At 42.8% G+C, this 23,542-nt stretch overlaps 1 protein-coding gene across 1 annotated transcript in view; it reads left to right on the forward strand.

Annotated features, from left to right (window-relative positions):
• Positions 1 to 11,030, forward strand: part of LOC311010381 (zinc finger and BTB domain-containing protein 16-A-like) — a gene marked incomplete at its 3' end in the record, with an annotated part of 61,866 nt that extends 50,836 nt beyond the window's left edge. Inside the window, exons 3-5 of the mRNA XM_084040895.1 lie at positions 749 to 924; positions 10,104 to 10,111; positions 10,638 to 11,030. Coding sequence (XP_083897021.1) covers positions 749 to 924; positions 10,104 to 10,111; positions 10,638 to 11,030 — 577 coding nt within the window. The remainder of the gene's footprint in view (positions 1 to 748; positions 925 to 10,103; positions 10,112 to 10,637) is intronic.
• Between the last annotated feature and the right edge of the window lie 12,512 nt (positions 11,031 to 23,542).

A 23,542-nucleotide genomic window follows, 5' to 3' on the forward strand; every position in this document is an offset into this window, starting at 1 on the left:
TGGCAATTCGTGTCACCTTAATTGCTTTAGAGCACTTTCAGATATCGCTCAAGAATAATATGCTTTGTGCTGAGCCGTGGGGTCTTTGAGGATTTCGTAACAGAGCGAGACTTTTTCTGTTGTCAGACGTTATTTAGTTACTTCACCTTCAAGGCCTTTTGCCACATAATCAAATAGTGAACCGTAGTCCTGTCTGACCTTGTGTGCTTAATGACTGTCAATCTGGTAAAAAAAAAAAAAGACATTTCATTGCCGATCAAGATTTTTTTAGTTTGCTTCAAGCTACACATCCCCTCAGAGATTAGAGAGCGGTAGTCCAAATAAAAATAAAAAAACCTGCTCCATTAATGGTTCATAACACTCAAGTAGCTGTCTGCTGTTTTTGCCTGAATAAATCATTCCATTTCTCTTTATGGGCTCCGTATCCATCTGCAGCGCTGCAGATATAGGTGGCTGATAACGGCGTCCCCTTCAATAGCATCTCGTGATTTACAGCGCCGAATCGCGGTCTGGTCTGGTGCTCCCGTCGGTAAACAATGTGTGCCGTTAGACGTATGGCTCGTTCGAACTGATGGTTATTGTTATTGTGGCGATGTTATGACTGACGGATGTTTTTCTTAAATTGCAAAAAAGTTGTTATTGGCTGTAAAAAAAAAAAGTAATGAATTGATGATGATAATAAAGAAGCCACTTTGGTCTACAGATTAAGCTTTTGCCTGATGTTTGTTTTCTGCTCTTTCGTCAACAGGAAGATGCACAGTGGAATGAAGACCTACGGCTGTGAGCTGTGTGGAAAGAGCTTCCTGGACAGCCTCCGTCTACGGATGCATTTGCTGTCTCATTCAGGTAAGGAAATCAACCCCCCACCCCCAAAGAAAAAACTCCACAACCCCCGCACTACGATGATCGCTGCCGAGCGTAGCGGTACATCCTGTTTTCATCACCGACGGGTTGAGCGCTGATTGTAGGGAATGGTTGAGAGTGTTTTTGTTTCGTTTAGTTGAATGAAAATGAAAATAGTAAAAGTTGGATACACGTGATTCCACATAATGTGCTAAACATGCAAAATCCTTTGTTAAATCCCTGCAGATTCATTCACTTTTAACCTGAAGCATGGACTTAAATGTGCTTTACAACCCTCCACAGATTTAACAGTGATCCATTCACTATGAATATAGTGAAAAAAACATTTCAGCATGATATATTATAAGATTCAGCAGCCCGAGAGCCAGAAAAGGGATAATATATCTCACTTTTATTTACTTTCCACAGTGCCGATTCAACAACCAATCTGTATCAAAATCCGCAGCTGGAGAGCTTGTTAGCGTTAGCTATTAGCCTGCTCCACATAATGACTCGAGCTAACGGCTAATATTAACAGAGTTCCGTTTGAGTTATATTCTATTTTAATATATTTATGATGTGTTCAAAATTAATCTTGTAGAAATGTAGCTTGGGGCGAGAAATTTGAATACACACAGATGTTGAAGGATCTATATAAAATAGATATTATAGAGAGAATTATGACTTTCGAACACTAGCTTCAAGCAGCTTATAATAAATGGTTGCAATTATTAATATCAAGATTTGTTTTTTAACTCAAGCAAATATTTAACAATATTTTTGAATATTTAATTAAAGATACAATCACATATTTCCAAATTATTTTAATTGTGGGGTTTTTTCATGCAAATAACTACTATAGAAATATAACAAGTTAAAAGGATGACATTTACATAATTTATGATGGTTTACACTTCGGGAGGGTGGAAATTATTTAAAAAAAAGTTAGAAACCCAGAATGTAATATAGAACTTAAATGCACTAAATAGATTTTTTTTATTATTAGTTTTTGTATATTTACTAGTGCTACTTAATGAAGAATTTATTTTTCCAATTACTAGATTAATCAATGATTAATCAAACAATCCACAGCCCTACTGTGACTATACTAGCTTTTTATATGTGACTTTGGAGCATAACCCAATTTCGGTGATTTATGGATTAAAAAAGTTGAGCTGCTCTGGGGAAAAACTGAAGCAAAGAAGGTGTCTGCAAATCATCATCATCATCCTGCCTGTCGCCCTCCGCGACATCAGAGGTCTGAAATTCAGAACACAAGACACATTGATTGGTCGAGTTTGACACTATTACACACACACACAGACACACACACACACACACACACACACACACACACACACACACACACACACACACACACACCCAAGCAGTCCCTGTGCTCTGAGCCTACTTAGCACAGCGCTGTTTTAATGGCGTGGGGCCGTCTTTTATAGGCAGCAAAGAGCTCCTCATTCCTGAGGCTCCTAAGTGCAGATGGTTTATTGAGACACTGTAAAAGCCATGGGACCTCTGAGGGAACCCCTTCTGCATACACACACACACACACACATACACACACACACACACACACACACACACACAACCCCCAAATCCATGCGTGGATGTAGGCCCCCTGTTCAGATCCCTGTGTGGGAGCCAGTAAGTGGTCTCCATTGTCTCTATGTGGCATTATTGTTGTTGTTGTTTAGGATACTCCCCCCCCCCCCCCCCCCCCATCTACTGTCAGTAGGCAGAAAAACAATAATTGCCAGGATCACTTCTGTTTGTTGGGACAAACTATGACTGACACTCCGTTCGTGTGACGGAGATGAATGACAACGTCCCGCTGTGCCGGTGAATCGACTCAGCGTGTCACAAAGCAGAAACCAAACAGAAAAGTTGCTCTGTTTGTTTTAGAATTCCGCCCCATTTCCCACAATGCCCACCTGTTCTGGTACACACTTTAGTTTGCAAACGCTGTCGTCATGGCGACGCAGAAGCTCGAGAGGTGAGTCGAGGTGATCTCGTGCTCAGACGCATGTTGTCTATTTTTAAAGTGTGTGTGTGTGTGTGTGTGTGTGTGTGTGTGTGTGTGTGTGTGTGTGTGTGTGTGTGTGTGTGTGTGTGTGTGTGTGGCTCTGCACACTCTGCTGACATGGACCTACGAATCTTTTACTTGGTGTGTTATGATTTTTTAGGAATTTGTTATTGTATTAGTAGTATTATTAGTAGTATTACTAGTTGAATCCTATTCTTTGTAAGTTTCCGACGGTAACCGTGGTGACGATGACAGCAGTAGAAGCTGTACAAGCGGTTTATAAATAACAGTAGTGATGACGTAATATTAGGAGAAATATTTAACAAATATTACATTTTCAGGCAAGAATCTTGCTGTTATCTGATATTTTGTTCGTAAACATATATTATCATAAATTACATAGAGGTGTTTATAATGTTATTATCTGTTTATTATATATATAAATTATTACTAGAATATTATCTTATTTATATCAATATATCAATAATGTACATTTAATTGGATTAACAGCCAACAAACAAAGTTTAAACTAATTTAAAGTGAAAACATGTCATTGACTAAAAGCTTCCAGATTAAATATTAAATACTAAAAAGAAAGATTTTTTAAATGTGTTTTCGGTTTATTGTTGAGGGAAGGCCACGGTTTAGTAGAGGTGAGGGATATGGAAGGAAAATGCCGACCCCTGGGACTTTAAGATAATTTGTTTCTTAATAAAAGTGTGAAATAATGATTTGGATGAATGTTGTAACCTTTGACCACAGCGAGTTAATAATTATAAGAGTAGATTCATATCAGCAGGAAGTAGATCATTGATATCTACACTATGATATCAACAGGTTGACTAATAACTCAACGATTTGTAACCCGTTTATATTTAAAGTGAAAACTGTGATGTGAGATCAAACAGAGAGAAAAAAAGAAACAGGCAGATTGAGAACTCGAGGAAGAACCACACGGAAGATGTGGTCAGTGTATTTTTAGCAGCAACGGTGGCAGCAAGTGCACAAACTTTTCCTTTTCTTTCTTTTTTCGTCTCTTTCGAAGCGAGGCCGTTGTTGACGCACGACATCAACCTGTACTGTTACACACATCAGCGTTGATTCATCGCTGCTTTGGTCTGGCGTTAAAAAGGCGAGACGGCGACGACGAGCGCCTCTCTCAAGACGGGTGACGGTTAGGAAACAGACGCCGCCGAGGCACAGCGCCTTTCACCGCTTTTGTTGTCTTTTTTTTCTTCTCCTCTCGTTGTTGTTGCACTTTTTCATTTTCTCTGTCTCTCTCTTCCACCTCCACCGTTTGACTTTCAAGACATTTTTTTTTTCTCGTGTGTGTCTCTCAGTAATGATGACACTTCACCGAGTCCCCAAAACCCTCAACCTCAGCCCCCCCCCCCCCTTCTCCTTCCTCCGCCGCCGCCATCATCCTTCAGCTCGCTGCAGAAAAGAGAATATTGGGGAGATGAAGCGAGAGAGCGGAGAGGCCTTTTTGATATGCGCAGCGTGTCGTGGATGTGGAGCGTTTCAGACGCTGCCTCCTCACAGCTTTCCACTCTGTCTCACCCTGTCTGTCTGTCTGTCTGTCTGTCTGTCTGTCTGTGCTTGTTGTACGGAGGATTTTTGGCGCCCCGCCAGTCTGGGCCGCCTGCCACCACCGAGGGTACAGTATGTACAGTCTACCTTGTGCCAGCCATTTTTTTCTCTCTTCCCTCTCGTCTCGTTCTGTCTCGCCTCTCTCTCTCTCTCTCTCTCTCTCCCACGTGTTTTTTTTTGTTTTTTTTTTAAATCCCAGCCTGACGTTCGGTGTTTGACAGCTGAGCCAAAGGCCTCAGACGGGGGTGAGAGCTGTGACTCAGCCCCCTTTCAGGTTGCACTTTGAGGTCCTACGTGTTGCTTTTCTTCCAGCGAGAGCAGAACTTCTACACACTGTGACCGCTCTAATGCTCAAATATTACCCAAGTTCCACCTCAAGTCAACAGTTAAACCACAAGGAAACCCCAGAATAATAAGTCCTAAAGAAATCGGTCAAAACTGAATACTGGAACTCAAAGAGAAATCAAAAACAGCCTAATATCTTAAGTTTACATTGAATAATATCCATTAATTTTATTGGGATCTGAATTGGATAAAGCCAGGTTATATATTATATTTAAATAAACCTTCCCTGTAAAATCAATAATACTATGTTAATACAGATGGGAATGAAGTTGGATAGTTTGGTGTTACTGAAGTGCAGAATTGTAGCTCCGAGTATGAAGGAAATAAACCGCCTTTATTGATAAGAAGTGTACTTTATTGATCCAAAACCGGGACATTAACAAGTTTGGGATTTGTAAAAGATTTGTGCTGTAAAAGGTTGTACATTTCATAAGACACTGCAGGTGAACAGGGCTATAGGGTTTTTTATGTATTTGAGGTTTTCTGAAATATGCAAATGAGGCAGTAATTAATACTAAACTTTGAGAGAAAATAGACACATTGGACAAAAAAAGTCACTTCAAAACTAAGGAAATTTGCTTGGTAAGATTTCTTAAAATAAGATATATATTATTACAAATATGTCGACCTTCAAGATTATAAGAGATCTTGAAATTTGGCGGGAAAACACATATTGAGCTGTTTTGCACTAATAAACTATAAAACTAAACAATAAAGTGTTGTATGTCATAAGAACTTATAGATGTTTTGGCAAATACATTTGCCAAAAAAAAGATAATTACTGTTAAACTAAGGAAACATTTGAATTCAGCACAAGTCAAAACTAAATCAGGCTTTTAATTGTGTGTGTTGAAGCTCCTCAAACAAGACCAGACTGATATAATTCAGGGTTTGTTTTTCCGAGTCGATGCAGAATAATAAGATCACCCTCTCCCCCGAACACTCGTATCGCCTCCGTCACCAACTTTTCATCTCGCCGCCTTCATGGTTTAAGAGTGTTAATCCTCCGTTTACAGTATATAGACACAGTAAAGAGATCCTGGATTAGCGGGCTGTGTGTGTGTGTGTGTGTGTGTGTGTGTGTGTGTGTGTGTGTGTGTGTGTGTGTGTGTGTGTGTGTGTGTGTGTGTGTGTGTGTGTGTGTGTGTGTGTGTGTGTGTGTGTGTGTGTGTGTGTGTGTGTGTGTGTGTGTGTGTGTGTGTGTGTGTGTGTGTGTGTGTGTGTGAGGGACCTGAAGCTTTCTCTTTTTATTTAAAGCTACGTTTAAGAAGATCCATCTTCATTCAAGCAGCATGTCGCTGGCTAAGTGTGTTGCTCAAGGGCACATTGTGATGATATATGAACGGAGATATGATCTCAGTAATGTGTTTGCCGGGCAGTGAAGGAACCTTAGAGGAGTATTAGACCCAGCAAAGAGGGGGCATTGCCTTTTATTCACCTGCCTGGTTCCTTCACCTCGCTCTCTTTACAGACGCTCGATGTAAACGAGATTCTTCTTAATTAATCATTCCTCCACTTTTTTTCTTTTTTTTCTTTTTTGTTTGGCAAGTTTTCCGTTTCCGACGGCCTCCTGAAGGATTTGTCGAGAGCTGTTGGTCCAGATTCCCTCAAACTTTAAACGTGATCGTTTAAAAAAAAAGGGTGTAAATTACCCGAAGTTTGGCATCGATGGCTCGGTTAGATCACAGTTCCTGCATCTCCACATCGGGAAGTCATTGTAATTGTTTATTGAGGAAAAACCGTCTTCATTTAACGCCGATGCACATTTCAACATGTTTGTGCAAACAATATACGCGTACGCGGCGGTGTGAAAGAGATATTTTATTTTCTTACGTGCAATTACTAAAGACGCAAACGCCCATCGAGTCTTGGACGTATACGCTGTTGTCAGAACCTCGTGGAGGATGTAGGTGCAAAACCGAAGGAAGTAATGACGGAAACATGACTTCACGTGATAATCCCTCCCCCCCCCTCCCCCATCCTCCCTTGCATTTTCGGGTCATGTGCCAGCGCAGTCTGACAGTGTGTCACACGGGCTTCATCTGTTTGGTATGGCCGTGTTTGGTTTGTGCCTTAGTCAGCCGGAGGTGTGTGTGTGTGTGTGTGTGTGTGTGTGTGTGTGTGTGTGTGTGTGTGTGTGTGTGTGTGTGTGTGTGTGTGTGTGTGGGGTGTGTGTGTGTGTGTGTGTGTGTGTGTGTGTGTGTGTGGTTTGCAGTTTAGAATAGTGCGTCTGGCTGCGGAGGGAATCTGTGTTTGTACCTCCCTCGGGAGCGTCGCCTTGGCCTTATTCGGCCTGATTTTTAGATTCTCATATGTTGAACAGAGAAAAGCCGTCTCTAATAACTTGAGTAACATCTAATTGTTAAAGAGTGTATTCGACTTGTTCCACATGAACTTAACAATATTGTAATTTTGCCAATTCGCCCTAAAAAAAAGTCCATTCTTTCTCTCTCTCTCTCTCTCTCTCTCTCTCTCTCTCTCTCTCTCTCTCTCTCTCCCAGACCAGATGTTCATCTTGGCTCCGTAAAAAAATTAAAAGCTTTGTTTCCAAATCTGATCCACGATCTGATTCCAGTCTTGAGCGTGGGAGTTCAAAAAATGCCCACATTAAATGTCCATAGTGTTGAGAAAAAGAGAGGGGGGGTAAAAATGCAAAGTATTTTGGATATGAACGCAGGCGAGGGAGGAGGACGGCCCTTTTTTTTTTCTTTTCTTTTTTTTCCAAACTGCTCTTTTGTCCGTGTTTTTCTATCTCCGTGGCGTTTTTGTTTGGCTGTTTATTTTTTTGGGGGGGGGGGGGGGGTGTTGGCGAGCTGGTTGTGCTGTTCTGGCGTTGTGCCGGCTCTTCCCTCACATTTGATGACGACATATTTGTGCCGGCAGGTCTGGATGTTCTGCCAGCATTCCAGCATTTATGATCGCTCGCAGATGTGAGTCCAGGAACACACTGTACTGTACCCAAACCCAGAAATTAATGAAACTTGACTGCCTTCCAGGCCAGTCCCATAATAATCCCACATATAATCACCTTTCCTGAGGATTAGCTTGTAACCAAATTGCCGTGTTGTCGGTTGCCCGTCAATCAAAGAGTTAGACGGATGACTTTTCAGCCTTTCCTCTATTTTCAGACGAGAAGAGAAGAAAAAACCCAGAGAGGACTTGATCTTATTCCTTTTTATTACAGGGATGTTGCAGCTTTAAATCCTTTTCTGGTTGCTAAGTAGCGAGTGCCCCCGTGCTCCCTTAATGGGTCTGATTTGGTATTCCGCTCCGATGCCAAGTCTTATTTTTGTATGCGAGACAAAGTGTTTTGATGGAGGCTGATTTGCTGAAACGTCTGTGTCTCTACCAAAGGCTGTTTTTTTTTGTGTGTGTGTATTTTTTTTTTGAGAGAGTGTGAGAGTTTTATGGCCTCTCACTGTACAGTACACTTTGTGCCTTCTGCTCAAAACAAGAACACAGTCGATTGAATTTTTGGATTCGCTTCATCATCCCTCCCTCCTCCCGGCAGCTTTGTTGTCAGCGAGCAGCATGTGTGTGTGTATGTGTCCAAGAGAGAGAGAGGGAGAGAGATGTGAGTGCTCTCTCTCTCTCTCTCTCTCTCTCTCTCTGTGTGTGTGTGTGTGTGTGTGTGTGTGTGTGTGTGTGTGTGTGTGTGTGTGTGTGTGTGTGTGTGTGTGTGTGTGTGTGTGTCTGGTGAAAGTCCATTATTGCAAAAGGCTGCCAATTAATTTACTCTCCTGGAAATTCAAATGATACTGTAGAACGTGCACAAACATGTACACACAAAAACACACAAACAATCTCGCTCACACACAAACATGGAGCACACACACACACACACGCGCGCTCTCCATTAACTTGAAAGGAGGGAGAGGATACACAGGCTGCAGACATGATGTTAAATCAGGTCATGTGTGTGTGTGTGTTTTTTGTTTTGTGGCTCTCCCTGGCTGATTAGAGAACATTGCTCAAGGGATGTGAGGCAGGGTCAGGTGGAAGAGTCCGCAGGTATTCTGGGAGTGTTTTTGTTTGTTTTTCAGGCCGAAGGGACCTTCAGACTGTCTCATGGTGTTTAGCATGACAGGAGAGTGCAGTGAAATCCCAATAAAACGGGGTTTGTGCACCAAGCAGGAGTGTGGCATCTAAATGTTTAACACAGTTACACCCATCTGGCCCTTGTTTTTTAAAAGCACAGGGGAATATCAGGCACAGTATCACCGTACGGTCGGCTTGTTTTTTTCTTTTTTTTTTAAGAGGAAACCACAGTTTACCAAGGAAAACCTCAGCTATTTAAAAGACTAAAAAAGAAAGCGTGCATGCGGAGGTGCTGGCGAGGTCCAGTCGCGCTCTTGTTGCTGTATAGCAATTAGTGGTCCTCGCCACATTCGGAGGAGGTGGCGCTATGTGCGTCTGGACGGCACATGTTGATACGACGAGCTCACGTCTCCATCGCATGCTTGCTGCCCGAGCCTTTGATCCCTAATTGCGACGATATGATTCCCGCGGATCGTTGAAGTTCTGCGATCTCATCTCGCATTCCCTGCATGTTGTGTCAAAGTGGGTCTGACATGCATGTGAAGACACACACACACACACACACACACACACACACACACACACACACACCCTTTTTGGAAATAAGAGGGAGAAAGCAGTGGCTGTGATGAGAGGTGGGTAGTACGGGGGGGGGGGGAGATAAGGTTGTGAGAGCAGGAGGCTAAATTTAAATCGTAATTGGCCGACTTCCACAAGCTTGTGGGCATTTTAATGAGTCATAATAACTTCATTTAAAACCAGCTGAGCAGAAAATAGATTGGAGAGGAGCCTGTGGCTAGTATGGATTTGTGTTGCCTCGTGCACACGGCCGTGCATGTGTGTGTGTGTGTGTGTTGAGCTCGCCTGTAAAGCCTACACACACACACACACATGCCCGCAGAGTGCGGATGGTGCGACATTCACCGGGGCCGAGCTGCTTCACGTGTTTGTTTGTTTGCGTGTCGATGGAGCGTTTCTACAATAGTTGCACCTAAATTCTGCAGAGGTTGATATCCAAACAGCATCAAGTGTGAAACACACACACACACACACACACTCACACAGTCGGCTCCTGTGTGGGTGTGTGCAGCCGTGGTTGACATACTGTACATACTGTACGACTGACTTGCTGTAGTTGGTTGTACCTGTCGGGGCGGCACCAGTTACACCTCCATCATTAATAGTAGGACGCGGCGTTTAGTAACTTCACATAGCTGCCGGCATACTTTGTCTTCCCTCCTGTTGTCAGGATACGGAGTTGGATTGTACATTTCTTACTGTAACTTTGTAGAAAACAGACCGACGCTGCTTCCCTCTGTGTCGATGAATCCACGTATAATAATCTAAAGGGCTCACGTTAATATCATGTCAGTAAGTTAAAATGTATTTATATACACCTAGACTACACAATCTATTCTCTGGTTGCAGTTTGAAACCGTTTAAAAACACGTGGTTGACGCTTTTAATCAAAACAAAAAGAAAAGAAAGAAAAATCACTACACACAGGAAAAAAGCATCTTGGCTTAAAATGACTACAAATTTGAAATAACAACAAAAAAAATTACAAAAGTTAACTTGGTGATGTTTAGGCACCAAAATTACTTCATGCAGGACACGGACTGAGGTCTGCTGGGTGAAAGTCCTGTGTGTTCTGAACCAAACCTGCTCCCTATATATATACTATACTATATCTATACTATATTTTAGCCGACAACTTGTATTTGTAGCGTGTTGCATGTTTGACAGTATCATCAGTAAACCCTCGCGGATCATACCGTCATAGAGGTCTAAACCGTCTCGGAGGTCTAAACCGTCGCGGAGGTCTAAACCGTCTCAGAGGTCTAAACCGTCTCAGAGGTCTAAACCGTCGCGGAGGTCTAAACCGTCTCGGAGGTCTAAACCGTCTCAGAGGTCTAAACCGTCGCGGAGGTCTAAACTGTCGCGGAGGTCTAAACCGTCTCGGAGGTCTAAACCGTCGCGGAGGTCTAAACCGTCTCGGAGGTCTAAACCGTCTCAGAGGTCTAAACCGTCGCGGAGGTCTAAACCGTCGCGGAGGTCTAAACCGTCTCAGAGGTCTAAACCGTCGCGGAGGTCTAAACCGTCGCGGAGGTCTAAACCGTCTCGGAGGTCTAAACCGTCGCGGAGGTCTAAACCGTCGCGGAGGTCTAAACCGTCCGTAAACCAACTGAAACTCCGTCACCGACACACTTCCTGCCACATGGAATCAGAGCGCCGTCTGATGATCCTTCGCTGCGTTACCTTCACGTCTTCCGTCACCTGGAAGTGAAGTGAGACTTATCACATGAGACAGGCGGTGTGTGAGACAGGACTCAGGAGAAAAAAAAAAACACTGTTCCACTCTTCTTTTTCCGATCCCTCCGTCATTATGCCCGACAGTACAACGTTGTCCCGGTTAATGATATAACAGTGTGTCATACATTCACGCTGGCTATTAGATTTTCTGCCACCACTCGTCGCGGCGGTCTGTAATGAGCCCCCGGTATGCGGTGACATTGGCAGGAATGGAAGTCGGCCAATCACATTTGACAGCTCTCTCATTGTGTAATGACGGCGTGTTGTAATTAGGCAGGTTTTACATGAGGAGAGACAGTCGCCGCTCTGTTCTCGTCGCGCTCCTTTTTCTTCTGCTGGATTATCGGCCGCCGACGCTCGCGGCTGCAGAGCATCAGGGTGCGTTCAGCCGCTGGCCTTCCCGTGTTTTTAATACGTACATTGTGTTTTTATTGTCTTCACCGCACCATGTGACAGTCAGGTGAAGGAATAATGGAATGGTAACACTTTCTATGGTGCTCATGTCTATAATGCATTATAGCATGTTTATAACAGATTATAATGCATTTATAAGGCTTTATATAAGTTGTTATAAATGTTTATAATCAGGCATGACTCCTTTAATAAGGTTTATTAAGTGTTATAAATGGTGGACATAATGTATTATAAATATAATTGTGTAATAGTATCATACAATTGCTAAAAACCTTATACAGTGCTGTCACTTTAGCTCACTAAGTCATGCCATAGCGTTTTATTATTATTAATTATTTTAATGTTTTAATGTGTAATCCAGGACTCAAACACTTTGGCATGGAGGTATAAAGTGTTATGAATGCTGAACTTATAATACATGATGCCCACCACTTATAATACTTTATAAACCTTGTTGTAAGCTGTCATGCATGATTATAAACATTTATAACGACTTTTATAAAGCATTATACATGCATTATAATGTGTTTTAAATGTGCTATAATGCATTATAGACATGACCTTCATAGAAAGTGTCACCGGAATAATCTTTTTTTTTCTTTTCGCTATTTTTGTGTTGCATTTCCATTTAGGGCGTTTATCCAAAGTCACTTACAATAAGTACATTTGTTGCTATCAGTACAGTAAGGACCTACTTTTTCTATTATTTACTAAAACAAGACTCTTTTATACAAGTTTGTTCCAAATTTGCTACAGCATAGTAAAAGAAACATCTTTTTTTTCCTCCAAAGTATCAAGAGTCTTTATTCTGGGGAGAAAACAGCGTGGTTGGATTGTTTGTGACACAAATGGGAATAAAAGTAAATATTCTCTCAGGCACAACCTTTTTTTTTTATTGCATTATGTAAGTCGGCCAATAGCTCTGGGAAACTTCCCTTTTTTTTTCGATCAATTTCGCAGCGCAGATTAGAAAATGCTATGAATCCCATTTATGGAAGTGCTCCCTCATGAAATGCTCTTTGAAACTTTTATATTTTCGGATGAAGAGAGAACGAACCCGGCTAAGCAAATCTGCCAACGGCACTTTCATGTGGATGGGGGGGGGGAGGGGGTAGAAAGTGAAAGGAGACAGCCAGCGAGGCAGAGGGAGAAGATAAAAGCTCTCCCAAAGCCATCTGGAAGTAGCCAGGACACACAAGGATCTCTTTTATGCTACTAATTCCTCTGGGAGGTGTGACATAAAAGCAAAGCATGGATATTGTGTTATAACAGTCGAAAACAAGAAAGTGTCCACGGAATACTAATACGGCCGGTCAGAGGGGGAACCGCACTTCAATCCGGGGGTAAACGGGGTTTTATGATGCCCCTCCCCTCCCTCCCCAGAGCTTCGGGGTTTGATTGACTGACACTTTCACAGCTACTGTCTGATAATAATGTTGTTTTTTAATATTTTACAAAAGTCAGAACCCTACATTCTCAAAAAGACTGCATGTTAAATTCCACAAGGCCAAATTACCTCCTACGTTACCGTACGACCTGTTGCTGACAAACAAATGTATCAATTAAAAGGTTTTTTTTTTTTTAGTCCAGTGCAGCGCTAACGCCACATAAAGTTCCTCGTGAGAGAAGTTTGCCTTCAGAGCTTTATTTGAACCCAAACCACGATCTTTTCCGTGGCTTAACCGAGGCCCCCGAAGGCAAACGTCTCATATGTTGCACATAAAAAGAAACGCATTACATCACTTCCAGCCCACTTTCACAGAAAAAACGCGTCATCACGGATCTGTTCTAATATTAAACATGGAGTCCATCGTCCCGAGCCCGAATGTCCCGGTGTTTCGATCCGGCTGCTTGAAGTAAACACGGCGAGTTTATTGCATTTGTGGACGTCTCTCTCTATATAATCTGTTTTAAATGCCCGACATAAAACCTCTAAGCTCCACAGTTTGTTTCGGTCAGATCACATGGTTAAACCAGCTGATCCTCTTTCAGAATGCTGGTTAATACACGTATCATTTGAAAACAGAACTCTGGGACCGGTCTCGACGAGAGTCGGTTTAATTAGTCGGGTTTTTGAATAAACCAATTAAAGGAACAGGTTTGGTGAGCCCAGTTATTAACCGCCCACTTAGAGGGGTTTTATTCTAAGCCCCCCCACTCCTACTGAATGTTGCACACGAAAGTAAAGGCAACAGAGTCAAGTGTGGGTGTTAGCAATGGCGTTAAAAATACCAGCATCAGAAATGCCTCCTATAGAGCTAAAAGGCTGCATCGGCGCGATCGATCCGTTGCCACGTTATCATCAACCGGCTCATTCGCACCGGAACGACAAAGCGTACCTTCCCTATCTGCAAACTACAATTACACACTTGTGGTTAAACTCTGCCGTGCATCCTTTTCCTGACAATGCAACAAATCGTTCAATATCGTTAGCGGTTAGCAGCCTGGCACTAGGCCTGCTAGGCTAAATAACGGAACCAGCACCTCACCATAATGGTTGCATTCACTTACGTTTTTCAAACTCCAGGAAAATGATAACATGAATGTGATATATTTCATTAAACAATCTCGAATACAGACAATTTTGAATAGAGTTGTTTTGAAGGAGATTTTATAAAAATAGAGTGAGTCCTGGTTAACTAATCAGCCGGTAAACAAGTTCAGGAACAAGTTAAAAATAGCATCGAACATCTCTTGTAAGGATGCCACAAACGGTATTATTATAGTCCTGTTAGTTCACTTATGCCTCAGGCGGTCTGGTTCTGGCATCAGCCCCCTTTATGAAGTCTCTACATGCACTGACCCAAAACAGTTTGCTTGATTAACTGGTTTAGAAGTCGAGAGTTGACAGTAAATAAATCCCAGAAAAGAGCCTTTTTAGAGAAAACACAATGAGTGCACAACAACAGACACACACGTTCCTGTCAAACTGTCACCTACTTTCAGACACACACACACATACACACACACACACACACACACACATACACACACACACACACACACACACACACACACACTGGGAATGCCTCTGTCAGCGTGGCTGAAGTGACTAAATCTGCTCCCTGAACATCAAAAAGCAGAACGAGCTAAAAAAAACAAGATTTAAAAATGTGTCTTACCTTCGTCACATTTGCTGCCGGTGGCATCATAACAGTTTCATCTCTGCCAATGTTTCAGACGATGTCACTGAACTGAGTGAATATTACATTGTTAAGTAAGTGCATGGATGATAGTTTGTTTGCAGTTTAAGGAATGAAAAATAACCTGCAAGTGTTTTTCAATTTATTTTCAGAATCTAATTACGTCAAATTGTACTCCATCAATGTTCAAGAACCGACATTTTACAGAATATGAATTTAGAATCAAATATGGAAATAAATTCAGCAGAATTGATCACTATTGATAAAAAACACATAATTTGTGCTCCTTTGTAATAAATGCCCGTTTAGTGTAATTTCACGGCTTCACAACCACAATGGAGATTAGAAATATCACATAATAATCTAGCTTAATTAATCGGTTAATTATTATGCAATCTTGCAGCTTGTCAGCTCTCAGTCTGACGAGGATGTTGCCTTTGTGGATTTCCAGATATCTGGAAGACTTCCTCTTCTACAAGTAGTAGTAGTATTAGTATTACAGTCCGATTAGCAACTTAAGATTCGAGACCGGAGTCGGAGTTGGATGTCTACAGGTTTCAAGCTAATCTTAAACTAATCTGAAACTAAACGGCCTAGCCGCTTGTAGTCTCATATTCTCCACATGAACTGTTTAAAGCTCCAACGTGATTGGCCGATGCCTCTCTGACTACAAAACACCTCCGATCTCCAAACTCTTTTCCTGTTGTCTCCAGATTCTACAATCATACGCAGATATGTTTCTACAGAGATTGATTATCATGCAATCTGGATGCCCAAAAAAGTATCAAGATAAACAATAAATAAATGGAAAAACCACATTTACAACCAGCACATAACTTCCCTGATAAGCCGACAAGGTAGCGGCTGGAAAAGAGGGTGAAACGAGGTCGAAGCAACTCGAGGAGACAGGCGAACCCTTTGAACCGTATACATTCACCATTTGGCCTATTTCTGCCTCAGCTGATTGTTAACCCCCCCTCCGACCACACATATACACACACTTTACTTTTGGCTGCCTGCCAGGAGCTGTCATTGCCTCTACAGTATCAGTTGTGCTGTATCTATATCCAGAGCTGTGAGGAGGAGGAGGAGGAGGAGGAGGCCCGGCTCTGCAGAAGGAAGAGGCCCAGCCAACAATGATTAACATGGTTTTTAGAGATTTTTGGAGTCTTTCTTTCAGAGATCTGATAGTTTGCTGTTTAAACACAAACACAGCAGCTGGGAGAGGATGTGTGAAATCCCTGTTTCTCGTCGCCTGTTCTTTATTTAGGGCCGCATGCGTCTGTGCATAATGCAGTATACGCGCCGCGAGCAAAGTCTCCTCGACTTTATTGTAGTTTAAAATGAAAGCAGCTGACGAGGCAACCAGAACGGCTGAGCTCAGGCTCTCATAAATGATAACTAATTGGATCTCGATGTCATCTGTACTCTTGGAATCTGGGTCCAGGTCCAGGTTTGGGTCTGGGTAGAATTTGAACATATGGGGGGGATTTTATCCCTTTCTTTCTTTCTTTTTTCTGACTTTACCCACCAAATAATATACTCTGACATGCCGTTTGTGGAAAAATAAATAAATACAATGATGACTTAATGGAAAAGAGTTAGTAAACTCTGTATGGTGTCATTTGGCAGATAAAACCAGGTTGACGACTACACGTTGCCGTGGTATTTAAGGTGGTTTATTTCCCCCAAATAGCACGTGAGATCCCCCCTCCCCCCCTTTAATTGATCCGATTTGCCCGTTTGAAGTCCACACTTATTATGTTTTATGTGGAAGATTTAATGGTAGTGAAAAGAGGATTTTTTTTGGAATCAAACAAAATAAACAAGTATGTAAATCAATGCACCTGAGCGCAGTAAAACCACACAAACCTGCACCTTTATTGCAAGCATTTCCTGTTGTTTAGCCGTTTGGATATCGTATCTGCTGCACTCTCAGCCTCGTGCCCCGTTGTTTCTGTTGGCTCGGCCTCGGCCTCTTTCCTGAGTTGAACCGACTCCCGTTAAGAAAAGTTTAACCATGTTCTCGTCTTTTTTTATCTCGAACAAATCTTCCCTCCGTGACACGGGAACACGCCGTCACAGTGCGTTTAAACTCGCAGACTTTCCAGACTTAACGGGGTGTTTAACTCCCGTCAACTTCCGGTTTAAATTTCAGAGTATTTTTCTGCCACTTTGCACGTTTCCCTCCCTTTCCCCCTCTTTGTCACGGTTTTTACTACCCGACTGTATTCCCCTGCTTTCCACTTGGACCCTGTGACTCCAGCCTTAATAAACTCAGCGTTTGCCTTTTGACAATGTGTGACTTGAAAGCAGGAAATAATGGGCCCTAAACACTAAATCTTTACAGGTTATTGACCTGGGGGAGAGGGAGGGAGAGTGTGTAAGGGGGTGAGGGAGGGGGGTTCTCAGCTCACGTGGCAATTTTGGTTCACTGTATACAACAAAAAAACAGAACAGGATGAGATGCTGAGACAGTGGAAGTTGTGTAACGTCGTAGACAAAAGGTTCCTCAGCATTTTGGCAAGAATGCTCACGCTAACGTGGGACGCATGGCTTTCCTTTGGCCTCGTTCTGCAGGACTCTCACTAGTGCAACCACCTTAAACCTGAGTCCAGAACCTGCACAATCCCTAAACCCCCCCACCCACCCACCCTCCAAGGCAACAAATGAGTTTTCCTGCCACGAATGCAGCAGCCATCTCATCCCTTCCTCCCCTCTTGAACTATAAATGAATTTACAACACTGTAAAGAGGATGTCAATTGCTGGATTCCCAGCAGCTGGGCTGGACGACGAGTCTTTGGTGGTCACGGGGGTTAAGGGTTCAACTTCTGGTCAGAGTCTCGTGTCTGTCAGACTCTCTCTCTCTCGCCGGCACATGTCTAGAATAAAGAATTTGTGTATGAAAATTAAACTCTCAGCCCCCCGCTAGCGATGTGGCCCGGAGCTGCAGATATCTTTGGAAACTACTGGCCGGATGACTATAAATATTATGGATATTCATGGTCCCCAGAAAACAGAAAGAAGAACCTTACATGGATCTTATTGCAAAACGATAACAACCTGTAGTGTTGTTCAGTTTGGATGATGGCTTTTAGTAAAAGGTATCTAAGGCATATTTGCATGTGATCTACTAGAGCACATTCATGCTCTCAAGATGATAAACCGCCAATGTTGTTTGTTCTGGTGCCTACAGCAGGGCTTTAGTCTCATTGTTGTTATCCAGAGCATGCAAACGTCTGCGAGCATCGAGCATTTCCGAGCTAACGTGTGTTTACGGCTTAAATCTCCACGGACAACAGTGTACATTGCAATTCCAAAATCCAGAGCCGGCTGTGTGCTTATTGGAGGGTGGTGTTGCCAGCTTCTGTTTCATGTCAACGGTTGTTGTTTTTTTGTTTTTTTTCCAAAGCAATTTGGTGCAAAGGAGTTTGGGTTTGACGTTTTAAGGCGGGAGAAACGGGAACATTCACGAGCTGTTGAAGAAACAAACAAGGCTCGGAGGTTGATCTCCCCGTGAAGAATTAAAAAGAGCAACAGGATGAGAAGTTCGGGGTCGAGGAGAAAAGCAGCTTTTTAACACGATTGCCGTTGAAATTGCCGTGACCTGGCGTTGACTGGTTGGCGGAGTTAACGGTTGTAGTAAGTCAGACACCAGAGTGCATCATCAATGGAAGGAACAGCCTCTCGTCTTCTATCCGGTTGTACATTAACTTACTGCCCCACTGGTTTTACTGGTCACTCCATAAGTTGACCTTGAACCGAGGGTCAGGTCGTTTAGGCCTCTCTGACCTCCAGAGTCACGACTGATATCGTGTACGGTTACTGATATGATTAATAATTGATGCTCCAAATGTATGCAGTAAAAAGGGGGAAGACTGTTTACAAGTCTTGGGGAGAATAAAGTTTTTATTACTCTTTATGGCTCTACGCTGAGCTGAGGTCAAGTTGCATTGTGGGTAATGTAGGCATCAGGTTTTCTGCTAAATGGATTTCAATTTATTTTTTTAAGCATCACATGATGATCGTTTCATAATGCAAAGTTAAAATAGTTAGATAGTAAGGTAGGCCGGTAGATAGACACTTTATTTATCCCTCAGCTTACAAAAAAGAACACACAACATGACAGACTAACATATATCACATAATAATAATAATAATAATAATAATAATAATAATAATAATAATAATAATATAAAAGAAAATCTAAAACCGCAAATATGTTAAAAAAAGTAAAATTGTACTTAAGTTAATGAATTTAAAAAAGAAAAGCTATATCATTGTAGCAAAAAAATTAACTTCTGCAGCCACACAGCTCTTTATAGTGTAATGCATTTCAGTAGCAGTCCATCTCATATTTTAGAAATAAGTCTTTTAAAAATAAGTTCCTCCTGAGAGGTTCACGTGTCTTTGAGCGTTGGTTTGGGGAAAACGGGATTACCGTTAACGGGTAGCGAAGACTTCAAAGCTTCAAGGGATGGATTCATTTATTGAGACTGAAAATCAAGTTAATGAAGTCGAGCTTAATCTGATCAAGGCCTCTTTTGAAAAAAAAACCCCACTACGGACTCAAACTGCAGCAGGTCACTCATGTCAACGTATATTTCACCAGAAGCCCACCCAGCCCTGTCGGACCAGGATCTATTAATACCAGACCCCCGAGGCTCCTGAGAAATGGTCCACTTTGGCGTTTTAGAGCAGCCTAACTTACTTCCTGCCTCCTCGCACCAGGAGAGCCCCCCGGGTGGTTCCTCCATGCATCCAGCTCTTGTTTCCTTCCTCCTTCTTCTTCTTCTTCTTCTTCTTCTTCTTCACACACATCAATGTACACAAAAATACACACATATCCACCATAAGGGCCCTGAAGACATCCTTGCATCTGTGGCCCGCAGGAACAACACGGATCCATGTCAAAGCCTCATTTTTTTTTTTTTTTTTTTTTTTAAACAGAGGGGGGTTGAAAGCAAAGCTGGAAACACATGGCACCTTTCACCTCTAGGGGCAGCCAGGGGGGAGGGGGGGGTCAGGGTTTGGAGAGACTGGTGGTGGGGGGGTTGAAACACTTGGTCAGTGTCTGGCGATGGCAGGGTAATTGGTGTTTCTGGACAGGCAGGGCATGGATTTGTGTGTTTGTGTTCCTACACCTGGGAAAATGACCTGTTTTAACAACCTGGATGTGATTCTCTTCATACGGCCATCATTCCCAGAAACGATACCGCTTCATCAACCGTTTTCATTTTACACACACGAAGGGATGCGACTGCTTTATGTCCGACCATGGGGCATCGCTAAGATAAGCCAACCAGACAACAATAAACTTTTGCTTTTAAAACGGGCTGGAGTGAGAGAACTTTTTCACTAAGCTGTGAAGGTTTTCTAGCAGTATCCTCCCGACCTTTCTACAGTCAGATAAATGTTCTGTGTTCGGAGAGATCTTTCAAATAAGCCATGGTTCTAGTCGAAAAGTCAGAGAAGTTATTACAATTCATCTTCTGTGGAATATATTTGCCAAATGTCGTGGCAGTCCATCTGAGGCAAAACCAAATATGTCAACCTCATGTTGGCACTGAAGGGAAAATCAAGGGAACACATTTATTAGGGTTCATCCTCCGGGGACGATTAATAACGCCACATTAAAAAGTCACGGCCATCCATCCTTCCAGCACTTGTCAAGATATTCCAGTCTGGACCGGCTAATAAAATAAACTGGAAGCAAAACGTGAAACGCAAGTAGAAAGACATCAAACTGGACTTTTTTTTATTTTTAATAGGAAGCCAAAAAAAAAAAAACCTCCAGTCAAATTAGGATAAAGTCTCTGACGAACATTTGTTTTGAGAAGAGATGATAAGACGCTGTTATCATTATGTCACGAGTCGTCTTTAAACCCCCCGATGCTACGTGCCCATCGCCACTTTGACAGTAATCTGATTGTACTTATCTTAAAAAAAAAAACATACACAAAACAAGACGTTATGGCAGTTTAGAAAAGCTGGAGAAATGGTTTTTAAATGATGCATGCGTTCGTGTGAATGCACACTTTAAACCAGGTTTCTCTGACGTCAAAACTAAGGAGGACAGGAGAGAGAGAGAGAGAGAGAGAGAGAGAGAGAGAGAGAGACTGCAGGAGAGGAGGGAGGGAGGGATGGATCGGTGGACTGAGATGCCCTCGATCTCCCACGGGGCGAAAGCTCTGGAAATGGCTCCGTCGTTCAGAGAAAGTAAGGCAAAGGAGAGGGGAGAAATAAAAGAGTAGGAACAGAGCGGGGGGGCGGTGAGGGGCAGGAAACTGTCCGTGACCTACTGGACAAATTGTTTTGCAAGCAAAATGGATTAAGAGGTTGAGCTGGGCAAAAAACATACAAAAAAAACAAAACAAGAGTGACTGATGTTGCAACGTGAGCTCATCCATTTTGAAGGGGTGGATTTAGAGGCTCCATGTGGAAGTGCATTGTGTATTTTCTCTGTGTGTGTGTGTGTGTGTGTGTGTGTGTGTGTGTGTGTGTGTGTGTGTGTGTGTGTGTGTGTGTGTGTGTGTGTGTGTGTGTGTGTGTGTGTGTGTTCAATCTAACGCTCTGCAAGTCAATATTTGTCTGCTTTGCCACGTCCCTAGACATCCCATTCGGTGCAACAGACCGTAAAGCTGTCAAATGCGACCTGAATATTCTCTGTCTTCATCTGTTTCCTCCTCTTTCTCGCCCTCCCTCCCTCGCGTTCCCTCACTTCCCTTTGATTTCTTCCCCCCCCCCCCCCCTCCTCCCCTCGCCGTCTAACAATATCATCGGGAGCAAACATTGTTCCTGTGCCTTTTTTTTTTTTTTTTTTTTTTTATGGCTTTTCCCCCCGTCGTCACTCGCTATAAAAGGAGAAGATTATGTCCTCTTATCTGCATTGTTTTCTCGCGCCCGTAAAGTCGTTTCTATCGGGAGACTCGGCGTCCGGCCGGCATTTGTGAGATTTGCCTTTCATGGATACCGCAGTGTCATCTGCATATTGCCTTATCTGGGTTCCAGGTTGCAGCCACTTTGTGTTCGTTCACTTTGATTGTGAATGTCCTGTGAGCTTCATTTACTACCAGACAGCTACCGTCTCCTCGTGATCAGTATCTCGGTTTAGTCTTTTATATTAGCTGATGGCCATCTTGAAAAAGCATTGGGGGGGAAACCCTTTAAAAAAAATCAAATCCAGCTACATTATCATCTGCCCCAGGAGATTATGTATTCAGTCCAGTGTGTGTTTGTCCGTCTGTCCGCCACAGCCAATCGCATACTGGTGGAGGAATATTTTTTATGCTCATTCATGACATTTTTTGAAACGATAAAAATATATTTTATTCATAGTTTTATGCAGCCGTCAACTGTTCAATCTTACAGTTTGAGCTCCTGCTTCTGCTAAAGATTGATTGATTTGCACGCCTTAGTGGGACGATGTACGTCTTCGTATGACTATCGCTCAGCAAACGACAAGCTGAAGCAAGTGCACGACTTCTCACGTCGTTATGAAGAGAACTAGTGAGCTAGGAGCGTTATAAACACAAAACACACGGTGTGATTCCTGTTTACCAGCTGCATTTTCAAATGCTACTTGCAAAGCTAGCTAGCCGATGGATGTCGTTGCGGTTATGATGCTAGATTGATATGTAGCGATATCCTGGACATGCATTTTCCTATTATGTTATTGTTATGCAATCATTGGAAGTAATTTATTTCATGATATCACTTGACAGTAGTTTTCAAAACAATTTTTGCCATTTTGCCAAAACAGGCAGTGAGAATTATGTCGTGATTGCGTCAGATGTTGAGCTAAGCCACCTCCTGCATGTTGCCTTCTGTCACATGCTTCTTGGATCACGTCGGCTAAAAAAAAAATGCATTTACGTTAAAAAATAAAACACCTTTATTCCTGCATTATGAAAAAGATGGTTTAAATGACCTCCAGATTGTGCTGCAAGACCTGTGTAATAATGTGCCTGTAGTTGTGGGTGACTTATTGCAACCTGTGCGTGTGTGTGTGTGTGTGTGTGTGTTGTTATTCTGAGAGGCGGCCTGGCGGCGGCCCAGTCCTCTCCTGATAAAGAATGAAATGTGCCGGTAGCATGGCGGTACACACCTACTCCACTACAGGGAACGGGCAGTGCCGTGGCCTGGCCTCTCCAACTGGCAGTCTCTGTGCTGCTGGAGCGCCGATAAGGAGGCTCGGTGTAAATAAAACTGTACAGCACGACTCATTACAACGCCGAAGGTAGAGCGAGGAAGGAAAGGGAAGGAGAGAGAGAGAGCCAGAGAGAGCAAGAGAGCCAGCCCGTCTGGTGTCTGTACTCATTGTTCTGACAGCATACTGCGTCTGTGTGTGTTCCTGCAAGTGTGTGTGTGTGTGTGTGTGTGTGTGTGTGTGTGTGTGTGTGTGTGTGTGTGTGTGTGTGTGTGTGTGTGTGTGTGTGTGTGTGTGTGTGTGTGTGTGTGTGTGTGTGTGTGTGTGTGTGTGTGTGTGTGTGTGTGTGTGTGTGTGTGTGTGTCTGTGTGCTTGTTTTTGCTTTTTTTTGTATGTGAACCAGATTTTTCGGGAATCAGGATCTTTTTCATACTTTTTAATGTCACTTGGCTCATCGCTTCACTTTCACTTCAACGATCGAGGACATGAGTCGAATGGAGACGTGCATGGTCCTCGCAAATGTAGTGAAACCAGCGTGCGTGCGTGTGTGTGTGTGTTTATGGATTTTGGCTGTTTTTTGGTACTGAGAGTACTGTCTTACGTAAGCCATTTATGTAGGCTCAGTGAACAGCCAGGCTATGTTTTTGTTGGTGACTGCGCTTGTCTGC

The sequence above is a fragment of the Eutrigla gurnardus genome (genome assembly GCF_963514095.1).
Source record: "Eutrigla gurnardus genome assembly, contig: SCAFFOLD_97, whole genome shotgun sequence".
In the NCBI taxonomy this organism is placed as follows: domain Eukaryota; kingdom Metazoa; phylum Chordata; class Actinopteri; order Perciformes; family Triglidae; genus Eutrigla; species Eutrigla gurnardus.